We start from the raw sequence: 24,897 nt of genomic DNA on the forward strand, positions 1-24,897 counted from the left end.
ACTCTGCAGAAAACAACAAAAGGACTTTGAACGTGAGCAGTTGAAGTTGTGTTGAAGAGTAATTAAGGTAATGATTTAGTTTTTAAAGTGACACCATGACCTCGGGTTGCAAAGAATCTCTCAGTGCATGATTTGATTCATTACATTTTCAACTTTTTATTTCACAAAACTGATAAGCCAGCGAATGTGTTCATGCAAACTAGCTTTCCACTCTTATTCCAACTAAGACTTTTATTCTGTATCTGATTATGTCTTCATCAGCCATGTAGCAGGAATATTGTCTTTCTTTAGTGCATGACAACGTTGTCTTTATGACATTCCTGATAGACCATCAAATGTTGAAAACCAGTAACTTCAACAAGACAGGAGGACTTTCGACGTGTATTGAACTGAAACTACATTCAGTCATTTATGATGTTTTGTTAGTAAAATTTTCACGAGTGTGCACAAGTAGCCATGAAGGTAGATTTGGGAAAAAAAAACTGTGAGAATCACCGATCATGCTTATGGCCTGCTAAAAAAAAAAAGTGCTAAAGCTTATTTGATAAATTTTGGATTTAGTACGACCATCATGAAACCCTGCCATGACTGTAGAGCCGGTCTATTTAAATGGGAAACAAAGGAAATGACTAATTTCCTACTGGAATGCAAAACACAAAGTGGACTACAAGTGTTCAGTGTTATGTGTTATAATGTGTTATAATTTGTTATTTTCTGTATGTTGATGTTTACTCACCCCTCTTTGTGTTTAAAGTGCTTGAATGCCAGGTTTAGAACTTCATGTACTAAAACATCTGGCACTGGATGAAGAGGAATCTGTGACGTACACAAGGAACCATTGGTTTTATTAGAAGCATTGATAGTCTTCATTCTTTCTCTCCTGCTACCATTCAGGGCCCTCCCTACAGGAGCAGAGCCAAGGACAACTTAGCTCTGGTCTCCAGGGTTTGGCTTTTACTTCAGAATGCTGCCTAGATTTGGACGGTCCACTTTGGACACAGTCTCAGTGGAGAGTTGGTCTGTTGCCAATGTGTTTATTTACTGTGTTCCCTGTGGGGGGAGACTTCACTGAAAAACTTTGCGATTCATTTCTCTACCACAGAAGATAAATAGATAAACTGTACAACAAAACCTATTAAATAATACTGTAACCTTTTTGAGCCTGCAAATCCCTACAAAGACAATTAACAGAGGAAAGTAACCAAAGTGCCAACTCTCTTATTAAAAGGTAAGAGACGCCCTGGGAGAACATTTGAAATAATTGTTAGCAAAAAAAAGCGTGGACAAAGACTTCAACAATTATACATACTTAAGTGATTTTGAATTGAATCAATAATCTAAGGTTATGAGAACTCCTTCATCTATTTAACAGTTTTTAATGTAAAGATAAAATGGATAGGACTTTATTTAGCATCAACATATCTCAACAATAACACATGTTGAAATGTAAATCATATTAGACGTAGTGCATATGTTACTGTTGTAAAGTACTGACACTGATAACTACTTGGTAGGTGTTGGATAAGATGTCAATGTTAGTCAGATAGTTGGAAGGCATTTCCCTTTTCTCTATGTAAGCATGACCCTGGCATCTCAACAGGCAAATACTTCTGATCAATTATTTAAGTCACAGTGTCAGATAGATAACTCACCTGTTTTAGAACTTCCACAGAAACTAAACAAAAAATGAAATCTATGGCTAAGTCCCTCCGTTCCAGAAGGTAATCTTTATCCCGGTGCTGTTCATCCCTGCAAAACAAGAGAGAGAGAAGTTCATCTTCAAACTGAAAAGTAATTACTGAAAAGTATGTGTTGATGATGGTAAAAAAAAAAAAAGAAAAAAGACAGGCAAGTACAAGAGAAACAAAGACGATCCTCTCACCCTTTGGACTTGGTGCTGGAGCGAGGTCTGTACTCATAAGACTCGTCTTCAGTGCCACTCTGCCGCCGGTACCAGTCGAACAGCGTGCGCAGTAATGAGGGCAAACAGTGTTCTGCTATTGAGCTCATAGAGCTTATTAACTGCAAAACAACAACATACAGACATTAGATCAAGGCTGGCAAAACGTTCAATGCGTTGATACTTTACAGACACAACTTGTTTTTAAATGTTACATTCTCCAACATTTGAATGAACGATAGAAAAGTGCAGAAGCTTTAGAAAAAGTACATCCATTTCATCAGACAGCTGCTTTGAAGAAGAAATCCACCAAAAACTGGAGTGTGCAGGAGTTTGCCTACAGTTTAGGAGGTAGGACTTCTATTTTTCTGGCCATGGTATCGTAACAGGTAGTGATATTGTTTTGATTGATCCTCAATAGGTGCACTCATTATTATTAGTTAACCTGACCCACACATTCCTTACTTGTAAACCAACAGACTGAGTGTATGTAATTTAAAACATGCTTATAAAAATAACAATAAAATCTGAATAGCACATTCAGTGCTAGCCTGAATGTCAGCCTGAAAAAAAACAAAAAAACTGAAAAACTGTAAACTCCACCATAACTCATTACTTATTAAAATTGCAATAAAATAATAATGAATAATCCATCATGATAACAAAGTGCAATATTGAAACAAACAGTGCAATAACCTTGAATATGTGTGTATATATTCCATCTGACTCTTATTTGTGTAAATATTTCTTGAAATCTTACTTACATTCATATTCTATTTGATTAATGGTTTTATTACTATATTTCTACTGCTATACTGTATATTTTGGAGCAACTGTAACAATCGAATTTGCCTCTGGGATTAATAAAGTTTTTCTGATTCTAACTGACAAGCAATAATTATAAATGGAAGTTTGTTAAATAACTGAGCAGCACATAAGCTGAATATTGAACACAAGTTTTCTCACCTAAAGGGTGACATATTGTAGCTATTGATTATATTGGGTGTGCTTAGCAGATGACATCATAAAGCTCGACCTCAACAATACATACAGCTCTGCTCTGTTTGTTCATAAGCAACACCAGAGATACAATCAGCAGTTCTTAAAACATAAAGATATCAATAATGATAAGAACTTTAAGCCCCAAAGTATATCAAATTCACTGTTACAGATGATCTACAACGACTTCTTTGTTGCTGTAGTAACAACTGTATTAAAAAGTAAATACAGAAAAGAAGAAATCAGCACTTTAGTAACTAATGATTTCAGTGAAATGATTCAGACAATACATAAAACATGAGATGAGGTGGTCAGTATGCATAAGCTGTTGAAGTGTGTGTTTATGTGTGTGCGTATAAGGTCCAGTGCAGCGGGATGAGAGAGGTGGATGATGGATGTGAGGCAAGAGAGTTATGCAACTGCTCCCTCTGCCCTTATGGCACGGGGCAGATTCACTCCAGCACCCAATGCTGATTTACTGCTGAGGATGACACAGCGAATCTACACTCTCACTTTTGGGCTCTCTGTACCCATTTTCTCTCCCTCACTCACAAAGGGACAGCTGGATCTATAGCACCATATCCTCGTTGGCTTTGTGTTGTGCTGAACAAAGCATTCTGCAGCAGGCAGCCCTATTGTAAAGAGTTCTGCACCAGCTAAATATGAGGGACGGACGGGGCATTGAGTGGGTGGAGCTGGGGGAATCAAATACTGCACACATTCACAGGAGGTAGGAGAGGGTGGGAGAACGAGAATACCGTACAGAAATACACCCCGACCACAGTACTGACCTGATCAAATTGTGCATCTTCCCCTCTTTGGAGGGACCGGGACAGGGGTTTCTCCTGTTAAGAGGATGGAGATAAATGATTCAGAAAAAAGGTGTTACAAACCTGCAAAGACAATAATTGAAGTACAATATCTGATTTTTGGCAATACAGTAATTCATGTAGCCTCATGAAAACGCCCCGCCAGGGCCACCTGTGTTGATCAGAGCAATAAATTGACTTAATTTCTGGTTTAGGTAAACTGTTTAAAAATTAAAAATAAATGAATCCACTTGAACTCCTATAGTTCATGTATTGTGTATGTTCCACTAAGACACAGCTCTAACATAATGGCCTGCTCTATGGCTAATAAAAGTCAAGAGGTTGTTTTCTAAAATGAGTATCCTAATTTGTATGAATCTTTTGCAGCATACCACTTTCTGTTTGTCTAAAGTCTTCAGACTCTGAAAGCAGCAGAAAGAATTTCAGATTTACCATCTCAAACATGGCTGGGTGAGAAACTTGCGTTGCAATGCGAGTTTCACAAGAAGCCAAAAAAAGCGGCCAAAAAGAAACTAAAACTAGCGTAAGAGTTTTCCAATATCTGATATTAGAATGAGAAAACCCAACAAAGGGACAAATATTAATGATATTTGTTGTTTTTCTCTGGCTGCTGTCACTTCATTTTTCATCTTTTTTTATTGAGCTCTAGCCTTAACAGGCTTCTGGCCTGAGCTCTGCCTTCACTTCTTTACTGGGTATCTTGTGTGCATTCAGATCTGGGTTTTTTTCCTTATTATTTGTCGAGTTGTGTAATTGTCTTTTTTTCTTGTTTTATTTGTAAAGCATGTTGTTACTTGTTTTTGAAAAGTTCTATATGTTATTAATGTTCTTCTTGCTGTCTACATGTCTCCCCATCTATCTGTCATCATTCTTAATGTGATTCAGATCTGTATGATTAAAAGTGATTGGTTAAGTTATGGTGGTGTTTCACATTGCCATGGATACTAGTTTATATCACACACACAAAACACCTGCAAGTAGGTTAACTCAAACGTCAACAACTCTGCAGACTAATCAACAAGTGAGTTATATTAGTGTTATTTGTTTGTTCTTTAAAAAATAAAAAAAAATAAAAACAGGTATATAATTGTGATCGGCCCACTTAATGTAACTAAAGTACTGCTTTTGTCAGGTGTGATGTGACAAAACTTGTGGGTTTATTATTAGGCCAAATCAACCGCTCCCTCCATCACGTAAAGGAGAGCAACTAAGCTGAATAGAGAAAACTGATTGGAGGAACAGACGAGTGAAATGGCAGTCAATTCAGTATTTTAATCATCCATACAGCTCATGTGCCTCTCCTGTCTGTTTCCTTTAAAAAAACCATTCAGTTTTTCCTGAGCAGATAAAAGGCACGGCAGTTAGTTGCAAAAGAAAGGAGGTTATCTCAGCAGAGTGCTTCACATCACGTGTTGCGTATTGAATTTCATTTCCTGTGTTTCTTGACACCACCTCCCCCCCCCCCCCCCCCCACCACCACCACCCCCCTGTGGACTCACCAGCGGTTCAGCCATCACCATCTCGATCTTTTTCTCCGCCAGCACAGCGAACTCAGCAAATAGACTCTTGATGACAAACTCCCCCGGCTTGAGCTCGGGGTCGATGGTGATGCTCGACATGGCGGCGATGTTGTGTTTCTCCCACAAGAGGGGAGTCACCGAGGAGGGGGCACGGCGTCTACTCACGCTGCTGCTGACTGGGGCAGAAGCTGTGGGGAGAGAGCAGAGGGTAGAGGTTAGGAAATAATACAGTGGGAGGCAAAGCGGCAGGGTCAAAACGAGAACAACACTCTGGTGAAGAATGCCATGTCATGCTACAGTTCTTATCCAAACAGGAGCAGAGACATTTCCTTAAGAGGCAAATTGACTGAACTAAGCAGAACTGAGCCGAAGAGAAATGTTGAGACGATATTGCTATTTTAGATGAAGAACAGGAGAATAAGGAGAAATAGATTACGAAGTCTAACAGATCACCAGGTGCAGCTTCTTAAAATAAAAACATGATGGTTCAACTCTTTTGCAAAGAGTGTTCTATGATGTGTTTTTGTGATGATCCATCCATAGCACTAAAAAGTACCAAAGCTTTAAAGAAAACTGCAGACCTTCAGTCATGTTTTTAACCTAAAGTTGCCACGAGCACGGTCTCAATTGCAAAGATACATTGGAAACATTTTGGTACGAAAAACACTGTTCTCCTGCAGGAATTTGCATTAATTTTCTGGTAATTAAAACAAGAAATAATTGTGGGTGCCTTGGACCTCTAGTTTTATAGCCATGGTATCAAAACAGATTCTGATTTGTTGATTTTTGCTAACATCTCATCACAGTTTAAAATTCTGGTAACCCTGCTGTACAGCTAATAAAGAAAAGCAGTAGCAATTTCTTGGCTTTATCCCATTACACTTATTTAGAGCCAATTACATCACATTTTCTCACATTCTCTACAGCTGTATAGTCAATAAACGTGGTTTGTTAATCTTTTTTAGAGTAGCCTTTAAAATACAATTCAAATTCTAACAACACACTTACACACAAAGACTGAAGAAAGTAAGGTGATGATGAAGGTAACGCTGGCGAGTCTGCAGAGCTTCTTCAGCTGTAGTAAAGCTGCTTCCTGATTCATCTAAGGTCACTTAGAGAGACCTGAGCTCTCAGGCACATTTACATGTGGCTCAGCTCATTTGGTCATCCTATTCAAATAGTCTAAGCAAACTTTAAGTTTCTAGGGTTTGGACTTTAGGGAGATGGCAAACAGAGAGCCAAGAGCTTTGTAAGAAGATGTTACATATAATGTTCTGACATCTTTATACTTGTAATGCCATGTAGGGTAGATTTATATCACATGTACAAGACCATAAAGACTTGTAATGTAGGAATATGATCCACTGATTCTTTAAAAATGAATTCCTATTAAGCCAATAATCAACATCTTGCTGCAGCAGCATATGTTTGCTTTTTTTTCAACCATAAATATACAACTTGTAAAGCATGTGCAAAAGGCATACACAGAGTTATAAATGTCTACTATAAATGCAGTTTATCATACCTTAATCACTCACATGTAATCACCTGGTATCAATAGATAGGTTAATATTAGCACAAACTCAAACTAAAAGTCTTTAAAGTCACCAAAGTAACAGATCTGTATGAGTTGCTATCTAAATCTAAAAATGAAAAGTGTGAAAACTGCATAGTCATCATGATGACATTGTTGTCCAGGTAGACTCTGCTTCTTCAGCCAAGTTTCTGTCTACTCAAATTAACCAGGCTTCATAACATTCAATAGTGCTCATGAGATTTATGCTCCAGCTGGGACACAACTTCCAGTCCAGTTCACAATGGTTCAGGTCCAGCCAATAGTGACTGACCCTTTACCTCATTCCCTCCCAGGAAAAGCCTTGTTCTGTTTCTTCCTGGTTGTCACAGAAACACTCGTGCATTCTTGATACAATGAACACAATTGAGGAGCAGAAGTGCAGGAAGACATACGTTTTTCAGCTGAGGAGAAGCATTCATAGCCCGGATATGAAGCTTTTTGATATTTCATAAATAATAAATATGCTCATTGAGACATACTTTGCACAATGATGAAGAAAGGTTTCTAAATGTTGTTGTTGTTGTTGTTGTCAGACTTTAGATCCTGAATGTTTACACACAGGGCTTACCTTCCATTCACACATTTACCAAGCCTCCAGGAAGAGTGCCAAACTTTGAAGCCAGTTTTACAAGGTGACCAAATTCTCATTAAAACTACGGGGCCAATATGTGAGGCATACTGGCCTCAAAAGACTTTCCTCCCATTTTCTGACAACAAGACCTCTATAAATCTGCTTACATTTGATAACATTATTAGCTTCCGAGTACAACAATCAAATAGTCATAATTTAAATCATTAAGTTGTTAAATTCACTATGAGCACAATCCAGAGTCTTTTATCCTGGCATGCATAAAGCCTGGTTAATACTTCTGCATTGAATGTATGCCGTAGATACATCATAGGATTGCATACTTGTGTTTTTATGTGTTTGTGTAGCTCTGCAATACTGCGCCTACAAACACTAGATCAAAGATTAATGTTATCACACTGTAGGACAAACTACCATTTCTAAATATTTACACATAATCTATGAACTTTTGCATGAAATACAATCTAGTTTAATGATCTCAAATTCTAAAGTCAAGATCTGATCTACAGTAAACGATAGACATCTATCCCCCTCCTCACCCCTAAGAATAACAACTAAATAAAGTTCAAGTAAAATTTAACCTCTGTGATTAAATAATCCTTCAATAACAGTCAATGTGTTCTGAGAGAGCAATGAGAAGTGGGGAGTTGGCTCAGGCAGCAAAGTGAGCGTTAGCTGTGTTGTGGTCATGTTGTCCAGCAGCACAGAGAGCCTTTCAAGCATTTCCCTCTTTGTTTACTGTGCTTCACCAACACCCCCAATGATGTCACATAGCCAGCTCTTAATAGCCAATCAGTGCCATGTGCTCCACCCCCTCCATCCTTCTTTTCTCTCCCACCCTGGGCCAGCTGGATTGTAGACTTGTTCATACAAATGAATACCCCAACACTGTGATCTTCCATTAAACCACAAAACGAGAGAGAGAAAAAAACAAGGCATCCTTTTCTGGGTTAAGCCTTTTTCTACCCATTATATGCCAATTGTTTGTGTGCATGCCATCCTGACCCAGCTGTATGAATATCTGTGACAGATCAAATGTAAGGTTGCTGTTACAAGCCTGAAACTGAAACTCTAGACACCCATTTATGGCACTCGGGTCAGGTTCTCTTCTCAAATCAAAAATGCACAAGATTCAAGCATGCTTTGTTTGTCATGTCAAATGAAAAACCAAGCTTGACAAACAAACAAACGTTTATGTTTGAAATGACTATGCTGTGCACCTAAAGTCAATATTAAGATTAATCTATCAACATTTTCTAAGAGGTCTCCTCTCCAAAACAGACAGACCTGATCATTTCAACATAAATGAACACAACGAATGAAGTGGTTTCAAATAAAAAAAAAGCTCAATCAAAGCTTTTTAATTAAATATAAAACATCAGGAGGAATTCTAGCTGAGAAGCCACTTACTTCAAATAAAGGCAAAAAGCCCCCCCCCCCCCCCCCCAAAAAAAAACAACTTTAAAAAGTAGTGCTCTTCCAACGCTCTTCAGCTGTGTTTAGTGTGCAGTAAGATGAGCTGCACCAAACTTTAGTTAAGCTTGTTTCTCTCATAACTACAGACCCGATAGATCCAAAAATCCAGCAGATTACATAGTGTACATCTAGCTTTGTAACAACTTGAAAACAGTTCAAAAAGCTGGCAGACCAGCCAACATCCAGTATGAAAGATGAAAGACTCTGAAAGGCTGATAGAGAAGTTTGGTGTGCGGGTCAAATCTTCAACAGACATTATTTAAAGTCAGGTAGAGCCCGAGAATAAAGATCTATCTATCCAGATAGATGCCATTCAACATTTTCAAATGACAATAAAAAAACCTGAATAGAAACATGGCATGTTCTCAAGTTTCATTGGTTTCTGATTTCCCATGGGGGAGAGTTCAGTTATTCTTCCTACTCAAATCTCTCCAAGTCTTCCGCCCAAATACAAATTTCCTGGTCTGCTGTCCAAGATTACACTGGTATCCAAGTGATTCAGACCATTTGAACCTCAAACATGGCCAGTGCTGCAACTGTAGTTTTTTATAGAAATGTGTTTAAAGCTGTATAAGAAAACGTTTGGTTTTGGAGAAGCCTATGAGCCCCGCTCTGCAACAGTCTGTAGTTGTGCTTAAGAAACACATTGCACAACTATCATAGCAGTGACTCCACCTTGTCACAGTCAGAATAAAACTCTCCCTAACGCCTGCTCACTTCCCCTGTCAGGACAACCAGAAACAACAGCACATACACACATACTGTTGGAATGCAGGGCACTGTGTGTGTGTGTGTGTGTGTGTGTGTGTGTGTGTGTGTGTGTGTGTGTGTGTGTGTGTGTGTGTGTGTGTGTGTGTGTGTGTGTGTGCAGATAGAGACAAAGGAATCACTGCTAATGTTTATGTGGTGTGGCAGTACCAATTCTGCTATTGTGTCTCAACATGCTCGGCCCCTGACAAGTTACTACTGGTGTATTCTTCAACAATATCACTTCTAAAGAAAAAGTCAAGACAAACAGAGAAATGCTCATTTGCATAAAGATGATACCAAGACATCAGAACAACACATGGGCAAACGATGAGATGAAACATATTGTGTACTCATTATCAGGGGGATTCATTGGAAAGAGAGGGGGCATGGATGTGAGTTGGAGTAGGTGTTACAAGTTAGGCCCTTGTTTAGACGGGTGCAAAATGTTTAGATGCTAAGCTTACAAAAGACTTTGGCACTACCTAAAAATTAATTGTATTATTCATTTTATTCTATTTTCTTCCAATAAACATTCTTCTGTTGATCATCCTATATGGTTTACTCATTCAGTTTTGTATTATATAATGTAATCATTGTGTTTGTATTGCCTGTATCTCTTCTGTGTCTCTTTTAATGTGTTTTGAATGTTCTTAATTTGTTTGAAAGAGGCTACAAATTAAGTTTTGATTTGGTCCAGGAGATTTAAAAAACAATGTCTTCCATGTTGTCTTCTGTTTTTCTTTTTGGGGAGGGGTGGGCAACAACAGTCTCTGCCACACAGTGAGCGAGCAGCAGGGTTAAGGCCGGTAAAGCATCTAGCACAGGTTAAGAGATATACAAAGATGTCGAAGTCTTCATCACCCACAGGTGTCCTTTTGGGTTTCTAAGTTGCATGACCCACATGTCTCTGTGGAGTGTTTGAGTAAACCAGCACACCTGGACAAAACTGACAGTAGCCCTATTTATACTACCTGTCCAAAGCATGATATTTACACCCCTGTGATGTCTCTCCTTCAAGAAGAGTGTCATGGAGGCATAATAGGGTGAAAAGTAACACCCCCCCCCCCTTTGCTAAACATCCAACAATGCCATGCTTTGCTCTGGATAGATGGGTCGGTTACAGTTATGCACCTTTGCACCCGTCAGTGACAGAAATTGTTGAGAATTTGGTGTCTCAAAATTGTACTTTTGTGTTCATTGTGTTTAGAAATTCAGGCCACAAAATCACTGATTGTGAAGATTTTATTTCAAACAATAAAGTAAATCTAAAACATTATTAGAATAATATTTGTTTATAATTCAATCATTTCTCAATTTCTTAGGAAAAAAGCCCAATCATTGATGGTTTCCAGTCTTATCAGTGTGTACACTGAATCTTTAGATTGTAGGCTTTGTGCAAAACAAGCAGCTGTATAAGGTCAACTTTGGATTTAGTTCATGTCTGTTACTTAATTTTTATGACTACTGGATCCAAAAACTTAATAATGAGAAATATTTGGCAGATATGAAATATAAGATATGAAAATAATTACTAGATATAATATCATATAATGGGGGGAAATAATCCTGTGTTCAGTAACATGATGTGAATAATCTCATGTGCAATAGAAGTTGTTATTTCATGTACAGTGACTCCTTTAATAGATTAAAAAAAGCATACTTTTTTGTACAGTGTGTATTTCTTGTGTTGGTGCTGTGATCACAATATTTATTCATTTTTCTGCTCTCTTATCTTTTATATCGCTCTTTTATTTCTATACTTTTACTATCATTGTAGCGCTGATTCTGGGAGGAGTGCAGAAAAATGATCCATGCACCTGTTCTGTCCTGAATCTGTGCTAATGGCAAAGATACATACCCATGTTAAATTCTGAAATTATCCAAAACAATATTTTAAAGAAGGGATATGCAAGACATCTGAATTCAATCATAAAATGACCTTACTATATGATTGGACATTAAGGAAACATGCTATGTTGAAGTGCAGTATGTACTCCTAAGTTTCAATAAGGAAGGTGACCAAAGAAGGTATAGGCGTTTTTAAGACCCCCTCCACACGACCATTTTTTGAAGCCCCATGGTTTGCCAGATATGAGACCAGTTATCCCGGCAAACTGGTGTTGCAGCGGTGGAACCGGGTAAGCAGTTTGGTTCAGATATAACTGATTCTACCTGACCTACACTGAAGCTTCTGTGTCTCATCTACTCTAGGGAGATGGGTGGGGAGGAAAAAGCTATCTCTAATGTTTTGAATTTTGACTGCAGTACCAATTTTAAACACTACGCGTCAGAGTTACATGTTGCTCTTCTAATAAGTGAGATTCTCTTTTTCATCTAATGATGGCGTCACATTTCCCATCCTCAATAGTTTGGCATCACTAATAGTAAAATTGGTAGTTTGAATGTGTTTAGAAAAAACAGTCCAACTTTTCACATTTCATTTATCTGACAGAGAAATTTTAGTGAGCCACTAAACAGCTAAATTGCAGACCAGAACTGATCAAAGAAGATTAGATCTAAAAAGTAACAAACATCGTGAAGTCACTTTTTGTAACCATGAGGAAATACGAGAAAATATTTAGACCAATTTGACCAAACCTCACCATTTCCATATGAGGTACAAACTTGCACAACACACTCCAAACGATGGACGTGTGAGGGAGAGACAGGGACAGAGAGAAAGCTGATGTGAAACATCAACATATACTGTACAAAAGACATCTTGAGCTTGTTATTAGTCTAATGTACTCTGACGACCTCTCTCCACACAGATGATTAAATTACTTATGTTATGCTCAAACCACCCAACACTAGCTGGGACTGTATAGCCATAGACTGGCTGTAGCTCAATGGGCCTGCCTTCCATGCTCTACTACCCCAATGTAAACAAGCACAGTGTATCTCGTAGAAGCAGCACTGTTTGGCAGGATGTTGATGTAGAAAATAAAGATAAAGTTGTTTGTATGATGCAGGTTTAACTGGCATACTGACCACAATATGTAATAAAGCTTAGCACGGACATGTGGATATTAACATGCGGGGAGGAGGCTGGCGTTGAGCACTGCTAATGTAAGCCAAACTCTACAAAACAAGTTACATCATTTGTCTTCTGACAATTTTGAATGAGTTTTGCCAGTCCTGAGTGTTTTCTTAAATTTAGAGTAGTCAGTTAAACTGAATTCAACTTTCCATTTAACCGACAATAGGAAATGATTTAGCTGGGAACATCCCTTATTTATGATACATACAATTATATGTACCTAGATAAAGGACTCAGTGCTTTCGTCACAAAACATAATCTCTTTTTCATTTGTCAGTCAACTCAGTTGAAGAAGGCAGATCACGTGTTCTGGTTGTGGACAAGAGGAATGTTTGGTCCGTGTTTGTGAAGCGGATGTTTAAGGATTGTATTCTAACTTGTGATCTGTTTACTGTACAATTTAACAGTTTTGTTGACAATCTGGTTTATTAAATTAGAGACTTCAAAAGCATGAGGCACCAATAAAGCTGCATTTGATCCAGATATACAGTAAAGACAAGCCCAGCTGCAAAACATGCATACCCATATCAAACATCAAGTGTATTAGTATTATTACTACAGGTAAACTGGAGGGATGAATCAGCAGCTATTCATTTAGCTGTTTGGACATGATGTAGTGCATCTCTGGGAGGTTTAACCTTGAAACAGCATTCTCTTAACAATATGCTAACATCTTGCTTATTTTATGAATATGGTATTCCTTCTAAACATCATCACTTAAGTGTGCTGGTAATGGCTACTAAGCAACAAACACAAGGTACACAAAAAATGACGGGCTACTTTTCATCAGTTTCTGGAGACAAAAAGTTATTTCCATGTATGACTGTCACTTTCCAAAAAGGACCAAATAATACATAACTATGCTCTGGGTTGTCCAAAGAAACAAACTGTCTTTCATCATCAATTTTTCTTCTAAATTAAAACAAAGACAGACTGACGTGTGATGTGAATTGTTTTTGGATATATTACTCTCTGAATGTATGATAAGACTTTGGATTTTGTTTTAAAATCAAAAGAAAATCGTAATATTAACACTATCGAATCCCAATACTCCCAAAACTTCAGAATCACAATACAAATCGAAAAAGCACCCAAGAATCTGAAAAAAAGGCATATCGTCCCAGCCCTACTCATTTCCATCCACCTTTGTCCATCACTACATTTCCATGAGAGTGGGAAGCCGGCACATTTTTTATTCTGGATGTAATATAGGCTGTATGGGAAGCTAATAATAGGAGGAAACCAGGAGACGGATCAATAGAAGGGGAACATTAGCTGCCCTGGAGGGACCGTAGAGGAGAGTTATTAAAGTAGGAGGAGAGAGAAAAGAGGGATGAGGATTGTTGAGTGCTTCTATTAAGGACAAAGAAAAAAGGAGATATTTTGATATCAAGGTAAAAAAAAAAGAAGATAAAAATGGAAAGAGTGAGGGAGAGCAAGGAGGAGTCAGCGACTTCAAAGTAACACAGAGTGTAAAAGTGTGTTCAAGTGTGTACTTTATCAGCAGGAGCTTATCAATAGACACATTATCTGCGGGACGACCAGCAGCCAGAGGAAACAATGATGAGTACGGGGGACGAGGTAACACTCGGCTGAAGAAACAGGTTAATTGCTGCAACCTGCATGCACATCAAACAATCCCAACCAAGCCCAACCAAGCCCAACCAAGCCCGGACTAAACACAATCCTTCATCCTGACAACTCCATTAATAACTACTTTCCTTACACAGAGAGGAGATAGGAAATCTGTAAGCATGGAATGGATCTCATGCACGCATGGACAATGCTGCAGCGGGTCTGCTGGCTGTGTGGGGTAGATAAGTCTGTTGGCCGAGTGTGGTATGTAAACATGTAGTGTGCAAGCATGGCAAGATACTCACAGCTGCTACTCCAAGACTTGAGCAGAGATTTGATGCTGATCTCAAAGAAGACCGAATCCTGCAGGCTCAGCATGGTGGCTCTTAAAAGTAAGGCTTCACCAGAAGGCACAATATTTTACACAGCTCCTTAAACTTTCATTTCACAACTCCCCCAAACAATCCGATCTTTTTCGAAAATATACGTCTCTCACATTTGCTCCTTGAATACTACCCTCCACAGGTGCTAATGAAAGTCATCATCCTGAATGACAGTATGAGCAGCTGCTGAGAAAAGAGTCCCAGAGAAGTGCTACCAGTGTGATTCCTCTGCCTGCTCGGTCAGCGAGGAGTGAAACTGCGCTGCGAGAAGAGGAAAGAGAGCATAGCCTGGCTAGTTAGAGAAGTATTCCACCCTGGCGCCTTCTGCCCACTTGCCAATCCACAGAGTCCCTCATCCCTGTTTAAGCATGGAAAAATCCACAAAGGCTTATGACAAAACTAGGTGAGAACTTTTTCTCCTCGTTGGAAAGAAACAGAATCAGAACAGTACGCAATAGAAGTCTCAACAATGCACGGCAATATTCCCTCTCCTCTTCCTGTGTGTTTGTGTGTGCCAGTCCTAGCCCACTAGCACTGTCAGCCTCCCCCCGCCTCCCCCCAAAGCTCTCTCTCTCTCCATTCGCTCACAGGCAGCCCCTCCTCTTCCGAGCCAGCACTTGTTCTTTTACTGATGCCTGCTCTTTTCTCTCTGAGGGAGAGAGAAAAGAGCTTGTTTCAACAGCAAACACAGAGGAGGGAGGGAGGGAGGCGGGAGCACAGTGTGGGTGATGTCATCAAAATGCTGCGAGTGTTCCCTGGCTGTGTTTCAGCGATGCATACGCATGTCAGAGTGGCTACTGTGCTGCCTCTCCTCTGGCCTATCGAAACAACACTTCCTGTAAGCTCCGCAGCAATACTGATGCGTCATCCCCGACTGCAGCAGGAGGGAAAGGACAGGATAAATGTAAGGAGAGCAGAGGGAAAGAAGAAGGGAGGATAAATGACAACACAACTTCTTTTTTTTACTTCTATTGGGACCCTTTCTATAGCCATTAAAAAAAAATTGGGGGTTATTTGAGCCATATTTTCATCTTCAAAACAAACAAATGAGTCATGAAGCTGAACTCGAAGATCAAAATTATTTTTCAGACATTTCCCCACCTGATTTTCTGACATTTCATCTCAGATGATTGCGTTATAGAAATCACAGCTAATCCATTTGTTAAGCTCACCGTTCACACCCAGTGCAGTCATAATCATTACATCACTACTCAGTGCAAAGCTACCAGGCATTGTAACACACAGATGGATACACAAACACAGCTACACACTGCATTAGTAAGAAAAAGGCCCACTGTGGTTGTGGGACTGTTACACACACACACAAACCCACACACCTGATTCTTCTGATACTTTAAGCCTGTGTTGCTGTCAGCTCTTGCAGAGACTTAAAAAAAAAAAAAAGATCCACATGACTTCAAGTAATTTGTAGTCAGGCGCAGGATTAAGTTTGTTAACAAAATATTCAGGAGGGGAACAGAGCTGTGGAAGGCTGCAGAAGACAAATGCGCTTTGTCTTCTTTTAGTTTGGTGTTCATTTCTCTCTCTCTCTCTCGCCCTCGGTCTCTCCCTCTGTCACATGTCCTCCACTACACAAGTTATGCAAAATGAGGCAGAGCTCATTGCAAACAAACACAACACAAGCAGATGCTTTGTCGAGCTCTGGCTGGTTGCTGCCCTGATGCAGGCTGAAACTGTCACACGATGCCTTGTCATAAAACAGCAGAGATTCATTCAGAATGTCACATTTGTAATTACACCTTTCTTTTATGACATCACCAGAAAACATTTCAATATAATGGTGTCGACAAAATCCCATAATTTAAAAGCAAGACAGAACTAATTTAAAATTGGTCTTGATGAGCAACCATCGTCTGATATACGTTGCAGACGTTTATCAGACTATGTTTGCTGATGAGTTGCAATCCATTATTTTGATTGTCTTTTTATTATAAAGTCACAATTTTGCACATTTTTGACTGAAACATTTTTGGGTCGCATATGTTTGAACTGTTGCTGTTGTCTACTTTCTGTAGTTCCTTTTGTCAGCCACTCATTTGTTGTTGGCATAAAACAGAGGCTAATCGTAACATTTAAGATTACATGTTATGCATAATACTGGAGGAAAAATTTTATGTTTCTTTCTCTTGATTGCTTATTTAGCATCCGCACCTGTATGTTCACAGACTGTTCATGTAGTGGATGTGTCCGTGTTGTGAGTGAAAAGTGGACCGTGCATTATCTTCAGTGTTTGGATATAATTTGACTCTAAATCAACCGTCACTGTGAATATACATGTATCTATATATATGTTATTTAATTTAAATGATCAATATACGCACACTTATTTATGTAAATACTGTAATTGACATGTTAATTGACCCATCTGTCACATAACTGCATTTTACTTACCATCATGTTACTTCAGCATCTTTTGCACTATTCACCACTGCACTGTTTCATATTTAGTCATGTTAATATTAGTCTTTTCTTATTATGTTTATTGTTGATATTTAATGTTGTACCTGTACATAAGAGAGCACAGTTCACCAAAGTTAAAATCCTTGTGTGTATAAACATACCTGGACAATAAATCTGATTCTGATTATATTATGATATAACCATAGACTGTAAATATGAGGATATAACACTGGGCTGTTCTGTGGGTAAATTCAGATTACAGCAAACTGTGGGATTACGTTATTAACATTAAGTTACAGATTTGTTGATAAATGCAGACACAGTGAAAGTTGAATGAGAAAAGTCGAACCGACCTGGTCACGTGTTCCCGACCATAAAGACTGTGTTGTGTTACACTTAAAGTAAACAGGTGTGCTTGATGCCTTGTGTTCCTGTGTTGTGTGTGTCAGAGCCTACATGCGGTGCTCCTTACTGCAGACAGCAGATGAGCAGAAAAGAAGCTGCAGTTCAACCAAACCTGTGGTAGATGTGACAAGAGCTGTAATATCTCGATCATTTCAGGAGGACTGCTCAGACTCTATGTTGATAATCTAAAATTCAGCGGATCATCCAAGAGCCACAACCTTTTTTTTTGTCATTTTTGTACCTCCATCATTTACCAGACTTCCTTATTTCCTATTTAAGATTTGCATCCCAATACAAGAGCATCAGCATATTGGTACATATGCAAATTATATACAAAATAAAATTAATCCAGCTGAAGCTTTCAGCTCAAACTCGAAATCAGTCCGAGGAAGGCAGAAAAAATGTGAAAAAGCTGAATGTTTACACCTTAAAATCAAACAGAGTTTAATAGAGTTCAAGTTATCATCTAATCAACAAACCAGTTAAAATCCATGCAGAGAACGGTGACGGCTCTGTTTTCTGTAAACAGGTTTTATTGTGTAAGGAATGCAGAGGAGTAACAGACAGCATCATCTCTGGGAGCATTAGCGCTGAGAGCTACTGTCCACCAGCGCTGACGTAAATTGAGGACTTGAAATAAACATCATCATAATTGACTTCCAGGAAAGAAGAGCTCACTGATTAAATAATCTCAACTAAATGCACAACAAAGACGAGTTATGGAAGCTCCATTCACAAAGTGGGAGCAGTGACTGACAACTAGTCATCCTCAGTGAAGACGGTTTAGGGGAGATTCTCCTCCCAGGAGCCCACAGGCTGGAGGATGCATTTCCTGTCCTGGCCTCTCTGAAGGGCAGTGGTGGGAACAATAATCGATAGGAGCTGTAATTCAATCCCTGACCTCCCCAGTGGTGCCTGGGCTGCAGAGGACACGCCATTTAGATCCATCGCACAAGTCTGGGTATGCAGCACAACTCTACAACCCGCACAGCTTTCCATTTCCACACAATCCCTGGAGTCAGGAACCAATTTTTATACTTCCTCATAACAATCATCAAGAACCAAATTCTGCACATTTAGACAACCTTTTTTACACATTGTTTCCTGCTATATTACATCATTTAATGCTTGGCAGCTGTAAGACTCTGAATAATCAGAAACATCTTCATAAATAAACTCCTTGCACAGACCCATTGAATCTTAATGACTGCACCGTTCTCCTCATTGCTCAGATTTGCCTGGAAACCAAGAGTCGAACTGACTCATTTTAGCAAAAAGTCATTCTTGGGTCAGAAGCATAATGTCCCCGTAGGATGACGGAGCAGAACACCAGTGAAATCTGAATTAAACTCAGGTACAGAAAGGTCAGCTCATTACTCATTGCACTTCTTCAAATGAGAGCTGTCTTAAAGGTGTTCACTATGAAAACGCATTTAATGGGGGAGCTGAATGCAGAAACAGCACTTTGTTGGTTGATTTTTACCACAGTATCGTACTAAAATATCAAAGCTCCACATTCTAGACTGGTGACAACAACCCTCCTAACAACAATGCACTGCCTTTTTCTTTCCAGCTACTAGAGTCTGCCCCTTAGCTGCACCTTTATTGGGTTTGTTAACCACTCTTTGCTTCTAACTATATAAGAAACTTGATGAATCATTTCCTTCCAGCTGTCTTGTTGCACAGCCTATAGACAGTTGAAACAGACATCACATGCACATCTTGTCACTGCAGAGAAACATCCCACCAGCACAAACACTCATGTTCAGTCACATGCTCCAAACACTCCCAGATCACCAAACAGGAAACCCTGCTGCACCCATTAACCAAATAGTCTCCCAATCAAACCCTTCCTCGGAACTCGGCTGTACATCGAGCGACCGGGTGATGTCACGGCGTGCAAAGAAAGACTAATGACAGAAGGAAAGAGCGGCACCACCTTAAAAGCCAACTCATGCTCTGCCAGTTCTGCAACAAGGGAGTGGCACTCAGCTCTGATTTAAAAACAGGGCTAATTATCCTGAGGTATGAAAACACCACCCTAACATTTCTGTATATATTTCTATACCTAAACTTCTGTGAAATCACAACACATCTCTCATTACCTGACTCATCATGGTGACCCCTGCCACCAGCAGCACGATGAAAAAAGGAGACTTTTCTAATATGACGGATGTTTCCTAGTTGGGAAGGAGAAAAGGAAAGATATGAAAACAGTTCTTGCTAATTTGGGGGGTTAGGAGAAATCACCTCGCTGGCTAGCAAGCTGTCTTGTCTAGTCCTTTTCAGAGGCTGGGTTAGGAGAGCAGGCAGGACAGCTCAGTCGTGCTTTAGCCATGAGTAAACAGGGAGCAAGCATGCTCTGACAGGTAGCGCTGCAAAGAAGCTGTACAGGGAGACTGAAGACAAGCCATCGCCCCTTTGTCGATGCAAACTGACTGCCTTAACCTCAAACATATGTGTAAACACACACCTGCTAAACCTTTAACAACTGTATCCACACACACAATCTGTTAAGAGGATTAAAACTGTAAGCACAGGTCATTTTAAAACCTAAACTCTTAAGTGAGGGTTAAATAATATTTCTCTTGTTTTTTTAATTCCTGTTGAGTACAGTTAAGAGGGCACAGAAACATAACTTTAATTACATCTTTAATGACTTCTCATATTTCCCTACATCACAAATTCACACCTACATTCTTCTTCACAAAAATGTGGAGCCTAACCCATGAGTCCCATGACAGTCTCTGGGATCAGGTTATACCTGTGTTGACCTATAATCATTACTAGCGCTGGGAATCTTTGGGTGTCTCACGATTGGATTGGATTGGATTTCAATTTTTGGGGTCACAATTCGATTCAGAATCTATTTTTGATTCAAAACTTTTTTGGATTCATGATTCAAAGTCTCTTTTTGAATTAGTACATGCTTCAGGGTCTAGTCCAGTCATCTGTGAGACTGGCTGAGTTTCTAGTTGCTCTATTTGGCATTCTACTGAGCTAAAGAGCTAGCCTAAGCACTTAGCAGGGAGTCACTGATTAGTAGGGCTGGGAATCTTTGGGTGTCTCACAATTCGATTCTGATTTGGATTCTTGGGGTCACGATTGGATTTTCGATTCAAAACGGTCTGGATCAATCAGGACCGTACTCTTTGTTACATTATCATTTTTTTTATCATCTGCAAGCATGAGAAACGTTGTTTGAATTAAATGGCACTTAGATATGCACATTCAAACTGAAGAGGTCATCTGGTGTTAAAGGGTATGTACATGGATCAAGAAACTGGCCTTGGTATACACTCACTCAAGACAGAAGAACAACCCTCTGAAAAAATAAATAAAATACATTTAAAAGAGAACACATAGATCACCTATTATGAGGCAGAGGAGCATTATTTGGATATTTTGGATTCAGACATTTCCGAATAAAGCTGCCATTACAACACAACTCTGGCATGTTCACCACTAGTTAGCAAACAATCCCCTAAACACGGCACACAACACACATCAAGCAAGCAGCACAATGTTCATGTGGTGTATTTGGCAAACAGATTATTAAACCCCCTGCCATTTTTGATACTTCAATGGTTGAATTTATTTTTAGATTAATGAATTCTATTACAAATCTTGAACACGGGTGCAGATGGCTTAGCAGCTATAGGTTCGCCCCATGTAGGAGGCTGTAGTCCTCCAAGCAGGCAACCCAGGTTCAGGTCTGCCTTGTGGCTCCTTTATCAGCATTGTCATCCCCCACTCTCTCTCTTTCTCCCATTTCTTTCTCTATCCATTGTTCTATTAAATAAAAGGCAAAAATCCCACAAATAATCTAGCACAGTCTGCTGTGGTAATGAATTAAGAAAGTGACGGGCTATAATCAAGCAAGGACTCTGTTACCTTTGGGAATGGTAGAGAGTTTACACGATCACACACATCTGTCAGACGCCTTCCTACTCCAAGACCTGTTACTCAGTTCTGTTGGGTTTATTCTGTTGCTGTAAAATACTGATGTAAGGTTATATAATGATAAAGATGACTGACAATAATGAAGAACATGATGGTCGGTTCAAGACCAGCAAATTTATTCATTCTCCTGACAAATCACAGATCTGTTAGGGAGGTTAATGTTACAGAAATAATGCAAATATTTCTCATGTGTTGGTCAAATAGCTCTTAGGACCAGCCCTGCGATGCCCATACTAACACTTCCTTTTCCCTAACAGTTTGAACTATCATCTCAAAGTTGAGAAGACTGAGTTCAGCTGCATCTTTTAAACTAAATATCTGCATCTTGCATTTTTTAACAGCATTAATGTACACAGAGTAAAGTAAGACCAATAGCATGGCAGGCTGTAAACTTTACATCACTCGTCTCAGAATAACCCTATAGTGTTCACCATCCATTATTACCCGCAGAGGTCTACTCCTTTATAAAACAAACTGACCAGTAAATGAAAACTGGTGGACCAGTTGAATAAAGCCACAGCACAAAAAACAATGTGAATCCTTAAGATGCTCTACAGCTCAGATTGTTTCTCAGATTACTCAAGATCCAGACATACCCTAAAGAAAACATCCGTAGTCCAGGTCAAAACATAATAAAATACTGCAAAAATGTTTTAATGACCAGTTAACAACAGGCGCTCCTGGAAAACTATGATTAACTAATGTGAATCTGAGAGGTAAAACATGAGAATATTGTAGGCTGATAGAAGTTTTTTTGTTCCGCTGAACTGATAATAAAAAATCAAAAGTAAAAGTTTTAGGACAGCCAAATCTGATGCAACTGAAACATCTCAGTATGGTATAGCGCTGGTATTTAAACAGTGAGTGTGTATGTCCACATCAGTATGTTTGCAAAAATGAAGGGTGGGGGTTAAGCCAAACATTGGTCTTGTGTTAACACAGCTCGACACACACTTACATAAGAATGGAAATTATAAGAAGCACATATGGAATGATGTGGTTTAACATAAAATCAGTCAAGATAACGGCTTCATCAGACTGCAGATCTACCTTTGAGACGGTTTCGTTTACTGCGGGTCGGCGTTGATGACTCAACCCCAGAATCTTGATTTGACATTGGACCTGCCAGATCCTCCACGATGGTCTGTCCCATGGCCAGGAGGCTCAGTCTTTTCATGCGGAGGAGCCGTGGACCGGTGTCCCTGGGCAAAACCCCCCCATGTTCAATGGGCCCATCCCCTGAAAGGACCCCCGGGACCAGGCTCCTCAGAAACTCCATGTTCGACAACTTTTACTCAGGTGTGTGGTCGAACAACCTGTGCCATGACACTCTCCAACTACCTGTCTGCCTCATCGGCCCCATTTACTGACAAGCAAGTAAACAAAGTGGAGTCCTCGATTCCAGCTGCTGTCAACATGTATCAGTGACACGTTAAAGGTCCGTGACACAGGCCCTGAGATCTGCTCTAACAACCCAGAAGAGACGGCACCTGTCAGGCTTTCTGAAGCTGTTTGTCTGGACTAACTAGTACAGGATAAACTGTTTACTGTAGCTAACCACGGTGAGTGACAAACTTCTGACGTCGCAGCCCTACCTGCACCACAGTGAATTAGGAAAACAAACAGACATGGCATTTTGTCATGGGTTGTGATGTCATTGTAAGTGGGCGGAGCTATGTTGTGGGTGCCAGGCACTATCAGGGGTGGAACTAGAACATGTTTCACAGGAGATAACACAACCCTGGGCCAGCAGCCAATCACAACAGAGACGACACAAGGCCACACCCTGCTGGCTTGTGTTGCTCACCAGCGACAGAGGCGAGGAGAGGAGGGAGAAGCTTGACATGCGCTTTAAGAAGTCTCTACTTCTTAAAGCCTGCTGCCTGCATTCACTGATAGCTCTTATCATTGTCGGGATGATGTTGCTTGTTAGCATTTGTATACAAACACATATATGCTTCCTGATCACTCAGACAACAAAAGCATCCACCCATTTCAGCATTCACGTGTGCTCAACTGTGCTGAGCTATTATGAACAGAAGCAGAATGAGAAAAGTGATGTGGTCTGTGAAACGGGCCGATGACAGACTGCTGCGCTCTGCTCCGCTGCACAGCTTGTACCTACAGCAAACTCAAACCTTTCCAAATATCCCTGAGCTGAGGAGCGAGCGGGACGTTAGCATGCTGACTCTTGTAAAAACACACTGCCTAAAGAAATCATCAATTTGCTCTTTTCTGGGACTGAGCGCAAAAATTAATTAGCCATGCAAGCACAAACGTAGCCAGGACTCAATAGCAAAAGTGTGCAATAAACTGTTAAAATGCCTTTAAGCTTTTTCTGCAGAATCGTTATTGTGAATGCAAGAACTACAATAATGATCTTATTTTACTCTTATTACAACTTTTCTATAATTATATTACAGTGCTCTGTGTAGCATTGATTGATAATTAACAGCTTTTTACATTTAATCATTTTTGGTCCTGTGCAGACACACACAACTAGGATTGAAAAGATGAACAACACACTTGTATGCAAGTCTAGTTGTGCTGTTTGTGCATGTGTGTGAGAAGCATGTCCCTATAAATAACAGAGTGCAAACCCGAATTTCCCTCAGGGATTAATAAAGGATATCAACAAAAATAAAAGTAATCCTTTAAAAAGGCATGATGATGGAAGATATACATCATTTACAATACCCAAACTTAAAAAAAAAAAGTTTCATAAGTAGGGATGTAAAGATTAATCTTAAAATTGTGATAAATCGATTCAAAAGTGTCAAGATTCACATCGGTACTGAATCGCAATAATATGGTGAGCGTCAGCTGCTGTAGAGCAGAGGCGCTTGGCAGCTGCAGGGCAAGATTTTGAAATTGAGGACACACTACCGTCTTGTAAATCGGAGGTCTGGAAGCATTTGGGCTTCCCCAGAAAATGAAAGAGGTGAAAAAAGACAAAAACTGTGTGCAAATATTGCAAGAAGACAGGTAACTACACAAATAGCACAACAAACATGATGCAGCATTCAACTGACACCACAATGAGAAGCTCCAATCCCTTCCCCTTGTTGCGAGAAAAAAAAAAGCATTAAAAGGTCAAACCACACTAACAAGCGGGTTAGCTGCCCTTAAAGGAATCTATTTCTGTCATAATTTGTCTTCAGTCTCAATTTGTAAAATAAATTGTGAGAGAATCATATTGTGAACCCCGTATCTTGAATCATATCGTCTTTACATCCCTATTCATAAAACATGTTTGTAGAAGAGGAAGAAAATCCACCAGAAATAGCAGGCACACTTCTGCACACTTCTGTCTGAATTGCACGAAAGATGTGGCAACATTTTGGTACCGAAACACATGTTTTTGTGCAGATTTGAGAGTGTGCAGAAGTTTGCATGCAATCTTTGGTAATTAAAAACAAGAAATGACCCTGTGTTGGGTGCCGAAGACATGAAAGATCTATGTCAGCCTG

At 39.6% G+C, this 24,897-nt stretch overlaps 1 protein-coding gene across 8 annotated transcripts in view; it reads right to left on the reverse strand.

Annotated features, from left to right (window-relative positions):
- The window catches only part of fryl (furry homolog, like), a 70,889-nt gene extending 47,961 nt beyond the window's left edge, over positions 1–22,928 (reverse strand). For 2 of the 8 annotated variants that reach the window (XM_065956172.1, XM_065956173.1), the window contains exons 1-7: positions 22,478–22,927; positions 19,570–19,644; positions 5,229–5,437; positions 3,691–3,744; positions 1,883–2,022; positions 1,653–1,749; positions 737–816 (exon numbers count right to left, since the gene is read on the reverse strand). In XM_065956172.1, coding sequence (XP_065812244.1) covers positions 737–816; positions 1,653–1,749; positions 1,883–2,022; positions 3,691–3,744; positions 5,229–5,437; positions 19,570–19,644; positions 22,478–22,706 — 884 coding nt within the window. In that variant the 5' untranslated portion in view covers positions 22,707–22,927. Of the gene's footprint in view, positions 1–736; positions 817–1,652; positions 1,750–1,882; positions 2,023–3,690; positions 3,745–5,228; positions 5,438–14,560; positions 15,098–19,569; positions 19,645–22,477 lie in introns of those variants that run through there. The other 6 variants (XM_065956176.1, XM_065956171.1, XM_065956170.1 and 3 more) reach the window with 5 other exon arrangements.
- Positions 22,929–24,897: the final 1,969 nt, after the last annotated feature.

This window comes from Labrus bergylta, chromosome 6 (genome assembly GCF_963930695.1).
Source record: "Labrus bergylta chromosome 6, fLabBer1.1, whole genome shotgun sequence".
Taxonomy (NCBI): domain Eukaryota; kingdom Metazoa; phylum Chordata; class Actinopteri; order Labriformes; family Labridae; genus Labrus; species Labrus bergylta.